Genomic DNA, 18,953 nt, shown 5'->3' on the forward strand with positions numbered 1-18,953 from the left:
GCCTTTAGTGCCAGTTTTCAGGAGGCAGAGGCAGGAAGATCTCTGAATTTGAGGCCAGTCTGGTCTACAGAATGAGTTCCAGGACAGCCAGGACTACACAGAGAAACAAACAAACAAAAAAATTAAAGAAAAAAAATAGTAAGGGTCTGGAGAGGTGCCTCAGTGGTTAGGAGCAGTGACGGTTGTTCTAGAGGACCAGAGTTGGATTTCTAGCCCCACATGGTGGCTCACAGCCTGGACTCCAGTTCCAGGGGATCCGGTGTCTCCAACTGGCCTCCAGGGCCACCAGGCACACGAGTCATCCATATACTCCAGCAGAGCGTCCTACGCATAAAATAAGTCTAAATGTTCTTAATGACGCTATTTTGCCCGTAATGTTTACTGTAAAGTTGCCGCCATCTTTCCTAGAACTTGTCCACAGTGTCTGACACACACACACTTAGCAAACAGCCTGGTCCCTGCCAGACACTGTTAGACACTGGATGCCATGAGGTGGTGCCGCGGAGCTGGAGTCTGGTGAGCAGACGCCACCAATCAGAAGCGGGGTCCACAGCCATGGGGTCCACCGGCTGTAGATTGGGAACACTTGAAAAAAAAAATCACACCTTAGCGAACACACCCATCACCTTCTGCTTTGTCTCTTGGTGTGTCACGGCTGTCACCTCCAGAGAGGGCTTTGTCGTACTGGTGCTATAAATTGTCAAGGGTAATCTAATGTGTGTGGAAGATGCTCTGTGCCGACCCTATGCCTTGAGTGAGCAGGAAGGATTTGTGTTATATACTTTTCTGGACTTGGAAGTGTCTTAAAGCTATTGAGATCTGAGCCCTACTGTGTGAGCATGTCCTGGTTGGGAGAGGAGGCATAGCCTCGCCCTAGAAGAAAGTGCCAACTGGGTTTCTTCTGGCTAGAGGTCAAATCAGAGAGGTAACACTTGAGCCAGACCTGTGAGAATCGGCCTCCCAGGGCTCTGGTTTGCCCTAAGGGATTAGGAACCTAGGCAGGGAACCAGGGACCGTCCCCTCCACTGGGATTGCGGCCTGGGGCGCTGTGCAGATGCTTGGAGCTATGCTGGAACACCCCACAAAAGCAGCTGGAAGAGGAAAGGGTTTCCCTTTTGGCTAACCGTTGGGCTGGGATTACAGTCCACCATGATGTTAGGGAAACCTTGGCAGGAGGAGCTAGAAGCTGGCCTGGCAGTTGGGAACATTTAGTCTGTACACAGGAACCAGAGGGGATGGAAGGTTCCCAAACCTACCCCACACCCTGTGACACACTTCCTCCAGCAAAGCCCCACTTCCTTAAGGTTAGGGTCCACTCCTTCCCAGTCAGTCATGTGAGGCTGTGGGGGACCTTTCTCTTTCAACCCCATGTCACTGAGGCCTTGTCCTCTGTCCCACTGGTTACATCGTGATGAGAGATTGTCTCCTCAAGCTCTTTTCTTGATTTAGGTGAGAGCCTCCGGCCAGCCCTGAACCACATTTGCGCAAATATAATGGGCCATCTCAACCAGCGTGGATTCTACTCTGTGTTACAGGTCTGTGTCCCTGTCCCTAACGTCCCCAGCGGTGCCTGCATGGGCTTCCCGTGGGTGGACACATGCCGCGCATGCTCCCCACAGAATGGTTTTCACATCAGTCACTGTGCTCTTGGGAGGGAGGGCTGGCATTCAGCTCCTAGGAAGTTCTATCTAATGGCTACAAGGGCCAGCCAGAGTCTTGGCTGACACAGGTCACAGGAGGAGGCCCAGGGCTGTCCCTCTCCTTGGTAGAAGGGGACGGCGTGTTTCTACCTCAGCTGCCTCAGGTGCTCCTGTCCACTCCATAATGCCAGTTCTCAGGCTGGAGACTGGGCAGAAGTCGGTGGTTCTTGAGGGGTGCCCTGGGCTTTCCAGGCTTTGGAAGGAATGCTGATCTGACCCTGTTCTGCCCAGTGCTGGGATGGGCCGCCTCCCAGTTCAGTTGCACCTCTCCACAACATGGTAGTGTGTCGGCCAGAGTGGCATGTCAGCTGGCCGTTGGCTGGGCTGCTGAGCAGTATGCTTAAGTCACGCGTCAAATGGATTTTTTCCACTCAGTGTTTTTGGGGATTGCTGTGCTGCCCAAGCCAACCTCAAAGCCCCGGGCTCGTGTGCTTCTGGGAAGCCAGGACTACAGGGGCACACTACACCCAGCTCACAGACACTCATTTTTTTGGCTGTGTATTCTGAGAATGCTTTCAGCATAGTATTTGGGATAGGGAAGAGCAAACACCACCTCCACCCCAGCGGCTCCCTTCTTCCGGGGTTCCATTCCGATACAGCTTATCTGATGTATTCCTTTTGCCTTTTTGTTTTGTTTGAGGAGGTGTCTGCTGTGTAACCAAGCTGGCCTGGGACTCACTGTGGAGCCCTGGCTGGCCTGGAACTCAGAGATTCTCCTACCTCTGCCTCCAGAGGGCTAAGATTCATCCAGGCCTTTTCCAAATGGACGGACAGCTACGGAATCTCAGTGCATAGGCTGACGGCTTGACTGTTCTTTTCAGGTACTGCTGACCCGAGGCCTGGCCAGGCCCCGGCCCTGTCTATCCAAAGGCACGTTAACAGCAGCCTTCTCTCTGGCCTTGCGGTAAGAAGCCAGCTGCAAGGCTGGCTACCCCGACACTCCCCTCTCGCCTCTTGGCTCTCTTTCTGCCCACCTTGTCAGACTCTGCAGGAGGTGTTCATCTTAGTGAACATGACGTTTTGTGACATTCACGCTTTCCCTCAGCCTTCAGTGTGTGAGTGTTGTTGGCGTGCGACCTGAAGGAGGTGACTCAGTGAGTTAGGTTCGTCTGCCAGTAGCTGTGTGAAGTGATTTCTCCTTTGAGTTTCTAAGAGTAAAAGAAGGAGGGCCAGCCCGGGGCAGGGGGAGGGTTCAGAGGACGGGGCTGGGGACACAGGTAGGAGATGCTGGCGTCTGAAGCCACTGAGAGTGGTCGAGGCTGTGTGCATCAAGCAGAGTGTGCACCTGTGTAGATAGGACGGGCTTCTGTAGAGAAGTCAGACCGACCGCTCTGAGCCCCTCCGGGGAAAGCTGCACTCCTGACCGCTCCAGGGTATTCGTGGTCTGTTGAGGAGCAGAGTTGGAGATGGCTTGGGAGTTGGTCCTGGGAGAACGGATACGGTGGTCAAGCCAGGTCAGGATGTCTGAGCGTGCGGTCCCTTACCTTGTTGGTGTGTCAGCTCTCATCCCAGGTGCTGTGTTCTGTGGAGCCCCTTTGCATGGGGACACTGCCAAGCCTGTGTCAAGCCTGTGTTGGCAATCTTCTGTAAAGGGCTGGAAAGTAAAACAGTCTCAGCTCCGTGGCCCCTCGGCCCGTCACAGTTGCTGCCACGCAGTGGGAGTCCAGTGAAGACAGACAGTTCTCTGTCACTCACACCGCAGCCTTGTTTGATCGCCAGTTGGCTGGGCTGGAAAGATTCTGGATTTGATCCCAATGACCGTAGACGCTGGGATGGCGGTGCTTGCCTATAGGAGGTAGGGGTGAAGGATCGGAAGTTCACTCATCCGCGGCTGCATGGTGTGAAGGAGACCAGCCGGAGATACAGTGGACTCCGCTGCAGGAACACGAATCAGGAAAACTCAGGGTCCGTAGTTTCTCTGGTAGAGCAGTCCCTGACCTCGTTCAGGCCAGGCTGTTCCAGAGCCGCCCGCTCCCTCCACGTCTGCGGGTCCCTGAACACGATCAGAAGCTTGTAAACTAAGATGCAGGCTGGTGAGGTAGCGCCGTGGGTCAGGCACTCACAGAACCAACAGTTCTCATACAAAATTGTCCCTTGACCTCAGCTGGCACACACATGCACGCATGCACACACACACACACACACACACACGAACATGCACTATAATATTATAGTAAATAAAATTGAAGACTTGCAGCATTATCCTTGTCAGGAATATAGTGAAAATCCTGGAATCTGTGACAGACTAAACCCTCCAGCACTAAACCTCCAGTACTAAACCCTCCAGTACTAAATCTTCCAGTACTTGGCCCTCAAGTGTGTGTAGCTGGAAATGATGACCTCACATTCTCCTGGGCTTCCTACAGCCAGCAGTTGCTTCCCTACCACATTCTCTTCACTTCACAGATACGGAAGCCAGAGCTCAGAGAGGTCCTAATTACTCCCAGTCACACAGCAGGGAGAGGGCAGGCTAGGAATGAAATCTTGTCTGACTGAGAGCCCTGAGGGCCACAAGGCTCCTTATTCCTCGTGTGTCCCTTGTCCAGTGGAGACACTTGTGTCCTAGATCAGTATGTGTGGCTTGAGTAAGTGGCACATTGGACCCTTCCCACATGCATGTTATTTCTCAGACCAGCAGGGCATCTGCTCCCCGAGTCCCTCTGTGGAACAGCGGGGCGTCTGCTCCCCGAGTCCCTCCGTGGTCCAGTGGGGCATCTGCTCTTTGAGTCCCTCTGTGGTCCACTGCGTTGCTATGTGCTTTCTTGTCTGTCCCGCCCACACCAACCTGGCAGTATTGTGAGCTCTCTGCCACGTTAGCCTTGCTAGCCACACAGAAGCATCGCAGCCACATGGGGCAGCTGACTCATCACCTGACACAGCTGCAGAGCAAGAGAGAAAGGTTCTGCTGACCCTTGCGGGCAGACAGGAAGCACCCGTGCTTGTGAGCTATGCCGTGTGGTGCCCCGGCACCTCTCTTCCCTAGCTGGACTGACCCGGGGCCAGGCTGGACTCTCCAGATGCCTGTGAAGAGACAAGGCTCAGCCTCACTGCCGCTCCCGTGCTCTGCTGAGGGGCCCGTGCTGCCCGTGCTGTCCTGCCGTGAGCCTCTTTCTAAAGTGTAGAACTGGATTTTCTTTTGTTTTGCCCAACTGGAACCAGTGAGACTAGCTTGGGTGCTAAGTGATTAGTGTAGCATTTCACCCTTAACTTTTCTCTTGTCCCCAAAGTGGTCCTCTTCAGAGTAAAGAGTTAGAGTGCAAAGTCGGCCAGCATAAAGCCAGTAACACAGAGCCGCGGGCAAGAGTCTTAATGGGATGTACTAGTTCTCAGTTGCTGTGATACAATGATCTTACCGCTCCACATAGACAAGAGTCTGTCACCATGGCAGGGCGGCTGGAGCAGTGAGCACACAGCTTAAACCACAGAGACGTGCATGCACACACACGCACACATGCGCACACAAACACACACACACACAGTGGCTGGAGCAGCAAGCTGGGAGCTCACAGCTTAAAACACAGATGCATGCACGCACACACACATGCACACACACGGGAGTGGGTGGGCACTGGGAACAGTACATGGCCTCAGAGCCATGCCCCCTCAGTCCCCAGTGATGTTCTTCCAGCGAGGCCACACAACCTTAATCTACCCAAATAGTGTCACCATCGGGGACCAATATTCAAATGTCCAAGACTGTGGGGAATATACCACTGTATGAGCAGGCACCCCTGTGTGAGCACACACCCGTGTGAACAGACACCCCTGTGCAAGCACACACCTGTGTGAGCACACACCCCTGTGTGAGCACACACCCATGTGAACAGACACCCCTGTGCAAGCACACACCTGTATGAGCACACACCTGTATGAGCACACACCCCTGTGTGAGCAGCTCCTTGGAATGTTGTGTCGTTTCTTGCTGCTGCAGTCAGTTTTCTCTGAGTGTGTGAGGCATGTGTCTGCAGCCCCTCTTAGGTCTGTTTCTAGGAGTGAGATAGCGTGCGTGGTCATGGATACGTAGGCTGCTGAAGAACTGTCACAGTTTTCCTCCAGTTTCTCCCCAGCCTCATGCCTAGTGAGTGTGAGGTGTGCTCACAGCCACTGGCATTAGCAGTACCAGACTGCTGAGGTCGCTGCGTTCCCACGTGCTTGTTAACATCTGGGCGTCTTCTTGGAGAAGTGTGTGCTGAGTTCTTTTGGTCATCTCCCTGCCTTGGTTTTGCTTTTCAGTCTGATCAGAGCAGTAAGCTGTGTAGCCAAGGCTAGCCTCAAGTCCTTGTTCTTCCTTTCTCTACTTGCCAAAGCGGGACTCCAGGTAGCACCACCTGGAGCTTGTTCAGCCGTCTTTAGGTTGGGGTGTGCTTTACTGCTGAGTGAGGGGGTTCTTTCTGGTCCCAGATGCAAGCCTGCGGCGGGTGGCGTGCTCTGCAGGGACTTCCATCTGGCGCTTCTTTCTGCTTTCTGGGTGGAGCGTGTGATCACAAACTGTTGTGGCCCTCGTAATGTCACGTAATCATTTTCCCTTTGTACCTACACTTTTAGTGTCCTATCTAAGAGTCACTAATATAACCCAGGTCCCAACGATGTTGGGTTTTTTTTTTCTATGCATTTAATGATTTTAGTATAAAATTAAAAGTTAATTTTGTGTACAGTGTGAGATACAGGGTAACTACCTTTTCAGTGGTTTGGTTTTTCGTGATGCAGCCTCGGTGTGCTAGACAACCCCACTACCGCTGAGCCACAACCCAGGCCCTTGGGTTTTTTGAGATCAGGTCTCATACAGCCCCGGCTAGCCTTGAACATGATTCTTCTGCCTCAGTCTCCATGTGCTGGGATTGTGTGTGTGCACTGCCATGCCTAGCCTGGGGTCAGTGTCTTACTTTAATATCTATTTCTAATGGAAATAATGCATGCTTATTGCAAAAAACCGAAATAACTCAGGAATCAGAAAGAAGGGCCCTTCTCCACGCTCCTGTGTCACCCACAGTCACGCTGCCCCACAGTCCTGTGTCACCCACAAGTCACACCTCTGACCTTTTCTCTATTTTTCTGGGCTTTTCTGTCTTGTGTGCTGATGTGTGTACTTTCAATGTTCATACGGACTGTAGATTCTGAAGTAAGCCATGTGCTTAAAGTATGAGGTATTGGTGCATTGTCACCCTGGAGATGCACTTGGGTGGCTCTGCTCGGTACCGGAAGTGTTGTCAGAAGCCCCTCCCATCAGTGGAGGTTTGTATCTTGCTTTCTTCCATATTTCTTATAGAACAAACATTTCCTCAGGTCCATAGCTTCAGAACTGTCCTTCCCTCACTCTGGAGGCGGTGCTTGTGTGCTCGCCCTGTGTCTCAGTGCTGCCCCGTCTCTGTCTAGCCCTGTAGTTGCTGCGCAGTTCTCAGACAGTCTGATGCGACCCTTCATCATCCACGTCGTGTCGGTGCCCGCTCTCGTGGCTCATCTCAGCACCGTGGCCCCTGAGGTGAGCGTGCCCGGCTGTCTTCGTGTGCCCGACTCCAGAAGCAAAGCAGCACCTCTGCCGGTTCCCACTCCTTCCCAGTTTTCCCAGTAGCTGGTGAGGACGGGTTCCTGTGAGCAGCCAAAACATGAGGTTCCTGATGTCATCCTCTCTTTCCCTGCTGCTTGAACACAATGTTGCTTCAGTCTGGGCAGCGAGCGCTGGTCAGGTCCTGTCAGGAGAGCCCCCCTCAGGAGAGCCCCTCTCAGGAGAGCCCCTCTCAGGAGAGCCCCCCTCAGGAGAGCCCCCCTCAGGAGAGCCCCTCTCAGGAGAGCCCCTCTCAGGAGAGCCCCTCCAGCTCCATGTTAACTGTCTACCGTTGCCTGCAGCGTCTCGGTGTTTTAGAATCCCACGACATGCTTCGTAAATTCATCGCCTTTCTGAGAGACGGAGACCGATGCCGCGATGTCTGTGAAAGCTTAGAAGGCTGCCATACCCTGTGTCTCATGGGTGAGTCAGGAGGCTGGGTTTGAATTGGTTGTGGCCATGGGGGAGGCCGACATTTTTTGTTAAGGTCATTAGCAGGAGTTAATATAAAACAGATTGTCTCCACAGTGCAGATAGAACAGTTAGAACCACATGTAGAATGTGACTGTGTGGGTGCCTGTGTCCTGCTGGCTGTCAGTCCTTCCCTAGAAGGGAGGGGCCCGTGGCTCAGATCAGAGCCTCGCTGTGTTTCTGTGGGGCTGAAGCTTTGAACGTCGGGCACACAGCCATTTCTCTGTGTCTGAGGAATGGAGCTGACACAAAGCTGGCCTTAGGTTGGCACCCTCAGACCAGCAGGCCCCTCTCCGCTACAGCATTTGTGTCTTGGGCTGGATTCTAAGGGGAGGACTTCGGTGATACTGATACAGCCATCTCCAGGACATCAGCTAATGCCGCCCGCAGCTTGTGTTGTTCCTGGGTTCTAAGTGTTACTGATACAGCCATCTCCAGGACATCAGCTAATGCCGCAGCTTGTGTTGTTCCCGGGTTCTAAGTGTTACTAAAATGTGATGCTAAGTATGTCACTCTGGGGCCCGGCAGGCCAGTGTGGAGCTCATCTGTGGCCACACCGTGACTTAAAGTCAGGTCAGCTTGGTTCTTGCCACACCGCCCCCCCATGAAGATGCTTCTCCTTCTCACCTGAGCCTGGAGCAGAGCAGGGCTGGGAGACCCCGCGGCACGACTGTCTGGCCCTCACATTCAGCCCTCTCTGTTTGCAGGCAATCTCCTGCACTTGGGCTCCCTCAACCTCAAGATGTTAGAGGAAGAGACAGATGGGTTTGTGAGCTTGCTCACCCAGATGCTGTGCTACTGTCAGAAGTATGTGTCCCAGAAGAAGTCCAACCTGACCCACTGGCACCCTGTGCTAGGCTGGTTTTCCCAGTCTGTGGATTACGGGTACGTCCTGAGGACGGGCTCTGTCCTCCCCACACCTTCTGCCTCCTTCCCACTTCCTGTTCTCTTCTTCCAGCTTCTGGGGTTTTGTCTCATTGTAAAATTCATATGTGGAGCTGGAGAGATGGCTCAGCAGTTTAAGAGCGCCGACTGCTCTTCCAGAGGTCCTGAGTTCAATTCCCAGCAACCACATAGTGGCTTACAGCCATCTGTAATGGGTCTGATGCCCTCTTGTGGTGTATCTGAAAACAGCAACAATATACTCACATGAAATAGATAATTCCCGGCAGATTTCTGAGTTCGAGAGTTCTAGGCTAGCCTGGTTTACAGAGTGAGTTCCAGGACAGCCAGGGCTACACAGAGAAACCCTGTCTCGAAAAACCAAACCAAAAAAGAAAGAAAGAAAGGAAGGAAGGAAGGAAGGAAGGAAGGAAGGAAGGAAGGAAGGAAGGAAGGAAGAAAGAAAGAAAGAAAGAAAGAAATCCTGAAAAAATTACTCACTGGTAGAGGGCTTGCCTAGCAGGTGCGCGCTCTGGGTTCAAGCCCAGAGCCAAGAGAACATTCGGTAACCCGTGATCCTCATCCACAAACGACGCGGGTGGGTGGCTTTTCCTCCATGTCCTTTCCCGATAGTTTTTCTATGGAGAAAACTGAGGTCACGTGGTTTCACTGTTTCTCTTTAGTTGGTAAGTTACAGGCTCTGCCCAGGATACTTTTTCTTCTCTGGTGTCCCTGTCACTGACTGTCTCACATGCCTTAGAGATGCCGAGATAGGGCAAAGCACCTAAAGGGATAGGAACCCCAAGACTTCCCACGAGGTGCAGTGTGAGCATCATAACCTCAGTGTGACTAGCATGGCGGGAGCGGGAGAGCTGAGGTGAAGTCAGGCGGCTACAGAGACACAGATGTCTCCATACTGATGCCGGGCCTGTTCCCACAAGACAGTGGGAGCCAGCCTAGAGTCTTGATGGATTCTAGGAGTTGGGGCCATGCTGGAAGTAACAGCCTGCAGTGGAGATGCGCCTGAGGCGAGGAGACACTGTGCCCCTGTGGAGCCTTCTAGGTGTCGGGCCACCTGAGAGGAAAAGCAGTGCCGCCAGCAGGAGACAGCGTGGGCCTGACAGGGCAGGGGGCAGCTGCAAGATGGCCGCCTCAGGGAAGGCCGCATGAGAGACTGGCCTGGGAGACAGTCAGGCGCAGCCGGGCGCTTGACAGACCCAAACCTGCTTCCTCTCACAAGAAATGTGTTTGCGTTTTCTTGTTTGTCTGTTGGTTTTTAGACAAAAGCTCACATGCAGCTCCAACTAACCGCTAACTTGCAATCCCCTGCCTCCCCAGTGCTGTGGTCACAGGCATCTGAGTGCCAGGCCAGGCTACACCTCTGTGTGGAGGGTCTGGGGCTCTCCCCGGCAGACCCTGGGTGACACTGACACTGTCCCTCTGTCCCAGCCTCAATGACTCCATGTACCTGATCACCAAACAGCTGCAGTTCCTGTGGGGTGTGCCTCTCATCCGAATTCTCTTCAGTGACATCCTCAGCAAGAAGCTCCTGGAGCACGCCGAGCCTGCCCCAGTGCAGCCGCAGCCGTCCTCGCCTCAGACCGTGCTTCCTGTGAAGAGTGAGTGAGTGGCCATGCCAGTCCTCATTTGCATCTGAGCATCCTGGGCTGTTTGCTGTTCTCTTGACTTGGGCTTAATCCAGGGCCTCACTGAGGCCTTGGACCTGCTAGGCAAGCCCACTGCTCAGGAGGACAGCTCCTGCTTCTCCCTGTGTAAACGCCCACCGCCTGTGGGACAGTCGCCTCTCCTGCCACCATCTGCAGGGTGCTGAAGTCCACATTCAGCCAGACAGTATGGGTCGTTGTAACTGCCCGTTCTGCCCCACGTTTGGGGCCACTTTGTAACGGCCCGTTCTGCTGCTCCGGTCTGTGGGTCAGGGTCTAGCAAGAGAGAGAGAGTGGGGATGGAGACAAGACAGAGTCTGGTCAAGTCTCTTTTATTGAAAGGAAATCCTGGGTATTTATACCTTTTATCGCATGCCTTGCCCTCGTGGACAAGCACAGCTGAAGGCACTATGTCATGTGCCTTGCATCGTGGAGACCACGAACACCTAGCTAGCAGTGAGGAGACCACGTGCGCCTTGCAGCTGGCGGCACCAAACAGCAAAACAAAATATGTGAGAAAAGCAAGATGTTTCTCAGAGTGTGCTCAGCTGTTGTGGGCTGTTGAAAACAAGTCTCTTGTCAGGGTATATGGCTCGAGATGGCTGCAAAGATGATAGCCGCTTTCTGCTCGGAGTCGGCTCCCAACAGGTCGTAGAATAGAATTAAAAGCCAATGAAATAGACTGAGGCAGACAACATCTTCAGAGGTCACCCTGCTGTCTCTGAGCCTCAGCTTGGCTGCAAACTTCCTGATAGCCAAAGGAGCGGTTTTGTGGACCCTTTCTTATTACCAGGGAGGAGCACAAAGCCCATCTTAGAGGAGGAGGCTTTATGCTTTTCTGAGTTCGGTCAGACGTCTCCCACAGCGCAGCTGTGCAGGGCCGTGGGCGCCATAGAGAGAAAGCATGGCTTCTGCTGCTGTTGTGACCACAGTCGGGGAAACGTGAGCAGCGTGCGAGCCACAGTGACTGCCTGCATTGTGAGCCTGGGGTGGGCAATGCTCTGCCGCTCGGGCGTGGGTGCCAGTGGGCAGGGGTGGCGGTGAGCGGGGATGGCGGTGAGCGGGGGCGCCACTCCTGTCACTTCATCTGCCCATAAGCAGGAAAGCCAAAGGCTGAAGTGAAGGCTAGGACTCGGGGCCTGAGGGTGTCTGAGGACTCCCTCCAAATCACAGAAACAGCAACTGTCCCCCCCCACCCCACCTAGCCCCACCCCCACCCTCCGTCCCCAACATTTTCCTCTTGCCTTGTTGAAATCTGTGATGCGGTAAGAATCCACGTCAGAGCTGAACATGCCTGACTTACGCCGAAAAGTACCGTGGTACTTATAGGGAAGGTAGGCATTTCCCCAGGTTATCCCAAAGGAACACCCATGCAGGAGCCCCACTGCCCTGCCTGTGACCGGGGTGCTCGCCCGACTCTTCCATGGAGGTGGGCACTGGCAGACGGCTGAGCTGTGTCTTCTTCCCTCCGTGCCAGGTCTCCTCAAGCGTGCGTTTCAGAAGTCAGCTTCGGTTCGGAACATCCTGAGGCCTGTCGGGGGCCGGCGCGTAGACTCGGCGGAGGTGCGGAAGGTCTGCACCATCTGTGTGCTCTACCAGACCTCACTGACGACGCTCACCCAGATCCGCCTGCAGATCCTCACAGGTCGGGAACCCAGAGTCAGCAGGGGTGTTCCCTGGAAAGCGCTGACCTTTCTTCCCGGCTTCCTTGCCTCCGAGGGTGGGCCTGTTGGGTTAGTCTTAGACTGGTGAGCCTCTACTGCTCTGCCTCGGTCACAGCACCACTGCTGCATTGTCCCTTACAGTTGTTGGTCACAGGGACAGCGTCTTCAGAGTTCTCTGAGAAGAACACAGAGCTACAAGACAGGGAGAGAGTGAACAGCGCTGGCTGCTCCTCACGCCCAGTGGTGCTCGCCTGCTGTGTGTGCTTATGAGCAGTGTAGATGCTCAGACAGGCTCATGGCTCCACACCCTCCCCCCCACTCACTCACACGCTGTCATCCTCCCTGTCAGTCCTTCAGACCTTATTCTTATTGGCTGTGTGGTCCTCATCGCAGGGACCAGCCCGCACTGTCTCTTTTAGCTGAGCAACCAAGTCCTTCTGTAAGGACAGAAGTGAGAGTCAGGCCTTGAGGCATAGCCCAGGCGTTGTGCTGTGACTTGATCTTGTGAGTGCAAGTGGCCCTTCTAGCTGGGCAGGCTGCTTGCCTCAGAACAGTGTAGACTGTGCTGCGGTGTGTTTGTAAATCCTCTTCCATCCTTAAAGCCTATTTACTCAGTCCAGGCAGTCAGAGGCTTGTCTGCGCAGGGCACTGAGGGTGCCAAGGGAAACAAGACTGCCAGGGTCTGTCCCCAGGATGACGGTCCAGACTCAGGAGAGCAGCAGTCCTCAGAGAAACAGTGCTCAGAGTGTGAGCGCTGTGGAGATGGGGGGGGGCACTGGCTGGGTGAGAGCGGGTCACCTCACTCACCTTGGCTGCTGCTGTTGAGGGCTGCACACTTGTGTGTGGAAGGGCTATCACAGGACGTTACCCTGATCTAGACTTGCTCTCCGTGGCTGGGTGCTGCCAGGCCACTGTAGCAGAAGTGACAGAGCAGGCAGGCGTCGGCGTGCTGAGGGTACGGCTGTTCTCACTGGCACGCTGTCTCTGAGGCGTGAGGACTAGAGGTGAGGCCGGCCATGGGGCCTGGGCACCTCTGTGGCCTCCCTGCAGAGCTGGAGGCTGGAGGCCAGAGAAGCCTTGTGAGGTCCCCAGAGGACACCAGTTGGAAGAGAGCAGGGAGGGGTCGCCTGACATCCCCAGCCCCGGGGTAGTCCGAAGTTACCACTCCTATCCCCTCAAGGTGACCCCACAATAAAACTTCCCTGTGTGGGAATCTGAAAATAAATCTCCTGCCCACGGGCTTTGAGTATAAAATGCCATGGAGTCCCTTCCCCTGGCTGCGATTCTAAGTCAGGTACAGAGTGACATGGTATACAGCAGTGTGTGGCACTCTTCTACGCATTATCCCCGACCCCTGCGTCTGCCTGTGACACTGTTGCTTCCAGAGCCTGTCACATGGTTGCTCTTGTATTCAGTAAGCTATTTTATTTTTGCTCGGTATAATGTATGATTGCTCTGTTTCTGTGTGGTTTTAGACTGTAAGGTTTCTGAACTCTTGAGGGTATGTGGTTCAGGCTGCATAACCAAAGCGCCCCTGTGGGGCCAGTATGCCGGTCAAGAAGCAAGCAGGCGTCCGTCCTGTGCTCTGTTTCTTCACGGGTCAGTTCCCCTGTCAGCGCACTTATGTAGCCTGATAGGATCTCCCAGAGTCTCCCAAGGCGGCAAGTCTCTCCCAGGCAGGCCTCGTTTGAGACTAGGAGAACGGCTTATCTGCTGAGAGATGTCAGGTCCTGTGCAGAGCATGTTACCTTCCTGCATCAGCCGGGTGACTGGAACCTCGGGTCAGGCATCTTAGTTACTGGCTCGAGTGCTGACCGAAGATTACCAGTCTATAGCCTGTGTCTAGCCTCGCAGCCCTGAAAGGCAGATGAGAGGGTCCCGCTGTGCCTGGTGCTATGTTGCTTGCCCAGGGCTCACTTTGGAGTTTCTGCTGCAGTCATTCCTTGCTTTCCTGGTTTTAGTGCGGCATCTGAGGAGCAGGTGGAAGGAGCCGTGTAAACTCAGGTCAGCCTGCAAGATAGTCAGGCACGGGCTGCCCACAGAGCCAAGCCAGCCCGCTGTTGGATAGAGCCCCATTCGTCCGTCCCCTTTATTCCTGTCTGCTCTGTGCTAGCACTGAGTAGTGACAGCATCCAAGAAAACGTGGCCTGAAGCCCATGCAAGGCTGACCTGTGCAGATGCCTCTGTCAGAGTGGCTGAGTCAGCCGCAGCAGCAGCCTCAGGCAGCCAGGGTGGCCACGTGATGAGGAAGTGTCAGGAGTCAGCACTTGCCCTACCTGGAAGCTGTCCTCAGAAAGGTGGCTGCTCCTGAGCGCTGCCAGCCAGCAGTTACACTCTTTGCTCTGTTAAACTCTAATTTCTGTGGAGAGGGGCGTGTGTGGCAGGGTGGGGGTGTGTCTGAGGAGAATGTTTGGTTTTTCTTTTTCTTTTTCTTTTTTTTTTTTTTTTTTCAAGACAGGGTTTCTCTGTGTAGCTCTGGCTGTCCTGGAACTCACTCTGTAGACCAGGCTGGCCTCGAACTCAGAAATCCACCTGCCTCTGTCTCCTGAGTGCTGGGATCAAAAGTGTGTACCACCACCACCTGGCAATCTGATACATTTAATTTGTCTGCAGCTTTTCACACCCCGGCCTGTAGCACCACCTCTGACCTTAGCTGATTTCCTGATTTAAAACCATGGCTGCCGCATTAGGCAGTCCCTGGTCTTTCTCAGACTTGGACTCCAGCCGTGAGGGGCCATGACCGAGCTTCACTTATAAGCAGAGCTACACTGGCCGTGGATGGGTGGGGCTGCTCCTGAGGCTTGCAGAGTGGAGTGTGGCGCTTGAGGGCATCCGTCCGGGGTCAGCTGCCCCTGCTGCTGTGGCTCTCCGGGTGCTCGCACCATCTCCTGCTGGTTTAAGTGGTGCGCTTCTCCCCTGGAAAGGAAGACCCAGCAAAGGAGCTGGCGTCCGCACCTGCAGCTCTGGTTCCTCTCCTTCTCCAGGTCTTACATACCTCGATGACCTGCTGCCCAAGCTCTGGGCTTTTATCTGTGAGCTGGGGCCCCATGGCGGGTTAAAGCTCTTCCTGGAGTGCCTGAACAACGACACGGGAGAGTCCAAGCAGCTCCTGGCCATGCTGATGCTCTTCTGTGACTGCTCACGGCACCTCATCACGTAGGTTGACACGTAGGTGGGCTAGGACTCAGTGGGGCCATCAGCAATTCGGGGAAGCAAGTGACTGCGCCTGTGTGCGGGGCCCTGGAAGAACTGGCCATAGCTGAGCGGGGTGATCCCTGTAATGGCGGCTTCTCAGGAGGCTGAAGCAAAAGAGATCTCTTGAGCTCATAAGTTTGAGGCCAGCCCAGACAACATAGCAAGAGCCCATAACCCCTGCACCTCCCACAAAAAGTAGACAAGGAGACATTCATAAAGCACTGGCACGTGCCGGCTGTTCAGTAATTCTTAGGTACTCGCAGAGCAGCTGCTGTGGGTTCAGGGGTCTCCAGAGATGTGTTCAAATCACACCTCATCCATCTATTCACTGAGAGGTAGATTACAGAAAATTCCAGACTCAGAAACCCAAGTGTTTCCTGAGACACCTGTGTCCTGTCTAGAGAGAGAAGTAACAGTGCACTCACTCACCTCAGGACGCGTGTGAGGATTAGTCAGTGCCGAGCTTCCAGCTCTGCTAGCAGGCTGCCTCTGGACAGCTAAGCTGCAGTCTCCTCATTGGTAGAATGGAGGTGACATCACCTACCATATAAAGAGTAAATAAGAGAACGCTGTCAGGCACAGCCTGGAACATTGACCGGAATCCTGTGTTCCCTTGTGCATTTGCTGCTGTCTGTCTTCCACTCCACTCCCCCAAAAGTTGTTGGAAAGATCTAGAACGGACCTCAGGCAGCTATGTTCAGACTGGAAGATTGTGAATTAAGAGGGTTCAGGAACGTTTAGCTTGAGGCCTTGGTGCCCTAGAAGAAGGGGCCTAGCCTGGATTAAACACTCTAAAGACTGAGGCAAGGCTAACCCAAGACTGAGCTGTCTGCCAAAATATGTGGAGAGGTTTCTGTCAGTTTTCAGTTGAGCTGTGTCATGTGTTCATCCGTCTGTCCATCCATCCATTCATTCATTGATAGACTTTCAAACATTCATTTGCTCACAGGCACCAAGTGCCACTGGCCCTCCTAGACATGGGAAGAAGTTTCACAGCATTCCTCAGTGAGCACTGACGGATTCTTTTCCTCAGGCAGGGGTGAGGCAGTGCGCCTCAGGCCTCTCGCTGGGAAAAACCTGAACAGAATTTGCTGTTTCCCCCTAAGTTTTCTATCACCCCACTGTGAACAGTTTCAAGTAAAGAGAGGGGAGGAAGATTATAGAGCCCTCACAAGCACTGCCAGCTCATGGCCAGACTTGCTTCGTTTAAACCCCTGGAACTCCCCTGCCCCAGCTAACTCTGAGGCAGATCTTAGACACCATGCCGTTTTCTCTGCAGGCGTGCAGGAGGTGTCTGGCAAAGCTAGCGCTTTTCTCTCCCTTTTCCTGTTTGTTTTGTCGAAAGCCAGTGAGGTCTCATTTGTTTCCTTTTCTCAGTGGAAAATTCTGAACAGTTTTCTGCCCCACTGTAGCATCCTCGATGACATAGAACTTTATGAAGAACAGATCTCATTCAAGCTGGAAGAGCTGGTCACCATCTCCTCCTTCCTCAATTCCTTCGTGTTTAAGATGATCTGGGATGGAATTGTAGGTAAGGCAAGCGGTCTTCAGTGCTCTCCCGGGAGGCCGGTCCGTAACTCTGCTGCGACTCAGCTGTACCATTTACCAAGGCGTTGTCATGCTGAGGGCAGGTCTACTGCCTGACATGTCTCCGCTAGTTCAGTACAACCTCCTCAGAGGACGAGGATGGTGCATTCCCTGAGAGATGCCCTGGCCCTACGGCCACTGAGAGCACTCCAGAGAGCCCGCGTGCGGTTCCGCTGACCACAGAGTGCCTGAGCTCAGGCCTGCCCTCCACCTCTGACCCCTCCACCTCTGACCCCTCACCTCTGACCCCTCCACCTCTGACCCCTCCACCTCTGACCCCTCCACCTCTGACCCCTCCACCTCTGACCCCTCACCTCTGACCCCTCCACCTCTGACCCCTCACCTCTGACCCCTCCTGTTTGCTGCACAGAGAACGCCAAGGGTGAGACCTTGGAGCTGTTCCAGTCGGTCCACGGCTGGCTGATGGCACTGTACGAGCGAGACTGTCGCCGGCGCTTCGCTCCGGAGGACCACTGGCTGCGAAGGTGAGCGCGGGAATGCAGTGACTGCCGGCCGGGCACCGGTGCCCAGCATTGTGCTTACGGTGATGAGCCGTCTCTCCTCTTGCACCCTGTCCGTTTGTCTGGAAAGAAGTGCTGTTCTGTGAAGCACCTGTCTGGGCGTGTCACTTAACAGTAGTCTGTCCACCAGTGTCATTTCATTTGACAGTGACAGGCCAGGCCAGGCTCAGCCGACCTGATTAACAGACTGTGATAGTTGAGTTGCATGGGGATTTTTTATCAGCAGAGTCACCAGAGTAAAACTGCTCCCAGGTTAGGGAGGAAGGTTGGGAGCCCTCTGACAGCAACTAAACTCAGAAGCAAGTCAGCTTTTCTGTCAGTGACCCATCAGGTCCCAGGAAATGGCTGCAGTCTGGCACCAGAGCCTCACAGACTCATCCAGACAGCCTCTGCCCCACCACTCCCTCTGCTCAGTGCCGCCAAGATAGCCACAGACGCACACCTATGTAGGGATGAGCAGGCATGGCTGTGTTCCTGAGGTTCACGAACGTGGGCAGCCGCCACACTGGGACGCATGCCAGTCCTGCGTAGAAAAGGCTTTTCTGGCGTTCGTAACCACAGCCATCTGTCTCCTGAAGGGACCTCAAGCCTGCTGTGCTCTTCCAGGAGCTGGACAAGGACCGCAAGAGGGCGCAGCTGGTCCTGCAGCACATTCCCCACGTCGTGCCCCACAAGAACGTGAGTTACCCCTCGAGTGGCCTCCAGCTCCTCGAGCAGTGGTCACCCGCACACACTGGGGCGTCTTTCTGACTCGGGCAGCCTCACGCTGAGTACTGGGTGCACAGACAGACAGAGGGGAGGGTAGCCTCGCACTGAGTACTGGGTGCACAGACAGACAGAGGGGAGGGCAGCCTCGCACTGAGTACTGGGTGCACAGACAGACAGAGGGGAGGCAGCCTCGCGCTGAGTACTGGGTGCACAGACAGACAGAGGGGAGGCAGCCTCGCGCTGAGTACTGGGTGCACAGACAGACAGAGGGGAGGCAGCCTCACGCTGAGTACTGGGTGCACAGACAGACAGAGGGGAGGCAGCCTCGCGCTGAGTACTGGGTGCACAGACAGAGGTGAGGTGAGCTGTGCAAGTCCCAGCATCTGGTCCTCATCAAGCCGGCAGGTGGGGTCGTCGAGAGAGGGCCCCACACATGGTGGAAGGAAAGAACGAACTCCAGCAAATTATCCTCTCACCTGCACGCAGCACGTATACACACACGTATACACACACACTGAGTAATTAGTTCATTTTTTTATTGAAAAATCAATTGAAAAAATCAGTTGTCAGCAGTCTGCCATTGATGCATTTTCTCATTGCCTGTAAGTTTATGTTTTGCAGGTCATTGTGTAAAGTCTTAGACCCACTGTGTGGGATGTAAACCGAGTCCTTACTGAGTTCGTAGACCCACTGTGTGGGATGTCAACTGAGTCCTTACTGAGCTCTTAGACCCACTGTGTGGGATGTAAACCGAGTCCTTACTGAGCTCTTAGACCCACTGTGTGGGATGTAAACCGAGTCCTTACTGAGCTCTTAGACCCACTGTGTGGGATGTAAACTGAGTCTTTACTGAGCTCTTAGGCCCACTGTGTGGGATGTAAACGGAGTCTTTACTGAGCTCTTAGACCCACTGTGTGGGATGTAAACTGAGTCTTTACTGAGCTCTTAGACCCACTGTGTGGGATGTAAACCGAGTCCTTACTGAGCTCTTAGACCCACTGTGTGAGATGTAAACTGAG

At 54.1% G+C, this 18,953-nt stretch overlaps 1 protein-coding gene across 1 annotated transcript in view; it reads left to right on the plus strand.

Moving 5' to 3' along the window:
* The window catches only part of Ube3b (ubiquitin protein ligase E3B), a 44,130-nt gene that overhangs the window by 7,951 nt on the left and 17,226 nt on the right, over positions 1-18,953 (plus strand). The window contains exons 8-18 of the mRNA XM_028765548.1: positions 1,450-1,535; positions 2,522-2,604; positions 7,074-7,179; positions 7,545-7,665; positions 8,421-8,598; positions 10,045-10,214; positions 11,737-11,904; positions 14,908-15,079; positions 16,531-16,649; positions 17,076-17,190; positions 17,805-17,904. Of these exons, the coding sequence (XP_028621381.1) occupies positions 1,450-1,535; positions 2,522-2,604; positions 7,074-7,179; positions 7,545-7,665; positions 8,421-8,598; positions 10,045-10,214; positions 11,737-11,904; positions 14,908-15,079; positions 16,531-16,649; positions 17,076-17,190; positions 17,805-17,904 (1,418 nt within the window). The remainder of the gene's footprint in view (positions 1-1,449; positions 1,536-2,521; positions 2,605-7,073; positions 7,180-7,544; positions 7,666-8,420; positions 8,599-10,044; positions 10,215-11,736; positions 11,905-14,907; positions 15,080-16,530; positions 16,650-17,075; positions 17,191-17,804; positions 17,905-18,953) is intronic.

The sequence above is a fragment of the Grammomys surdaster genome, unplaced genomic scaffold, assembly GCF_004785775.1.
Source record: "Grammomys surdaster isolate TR1022 unplaced genomic scaffold, NIH_TR_1.0 164, whole genome shotgun sequence".
Lineage (NCBI taxonomy): Eukaryota > Metazoa > Chordata > Mammalia > Rodentia > Muridae > Grammomys > Grammomys surdaster.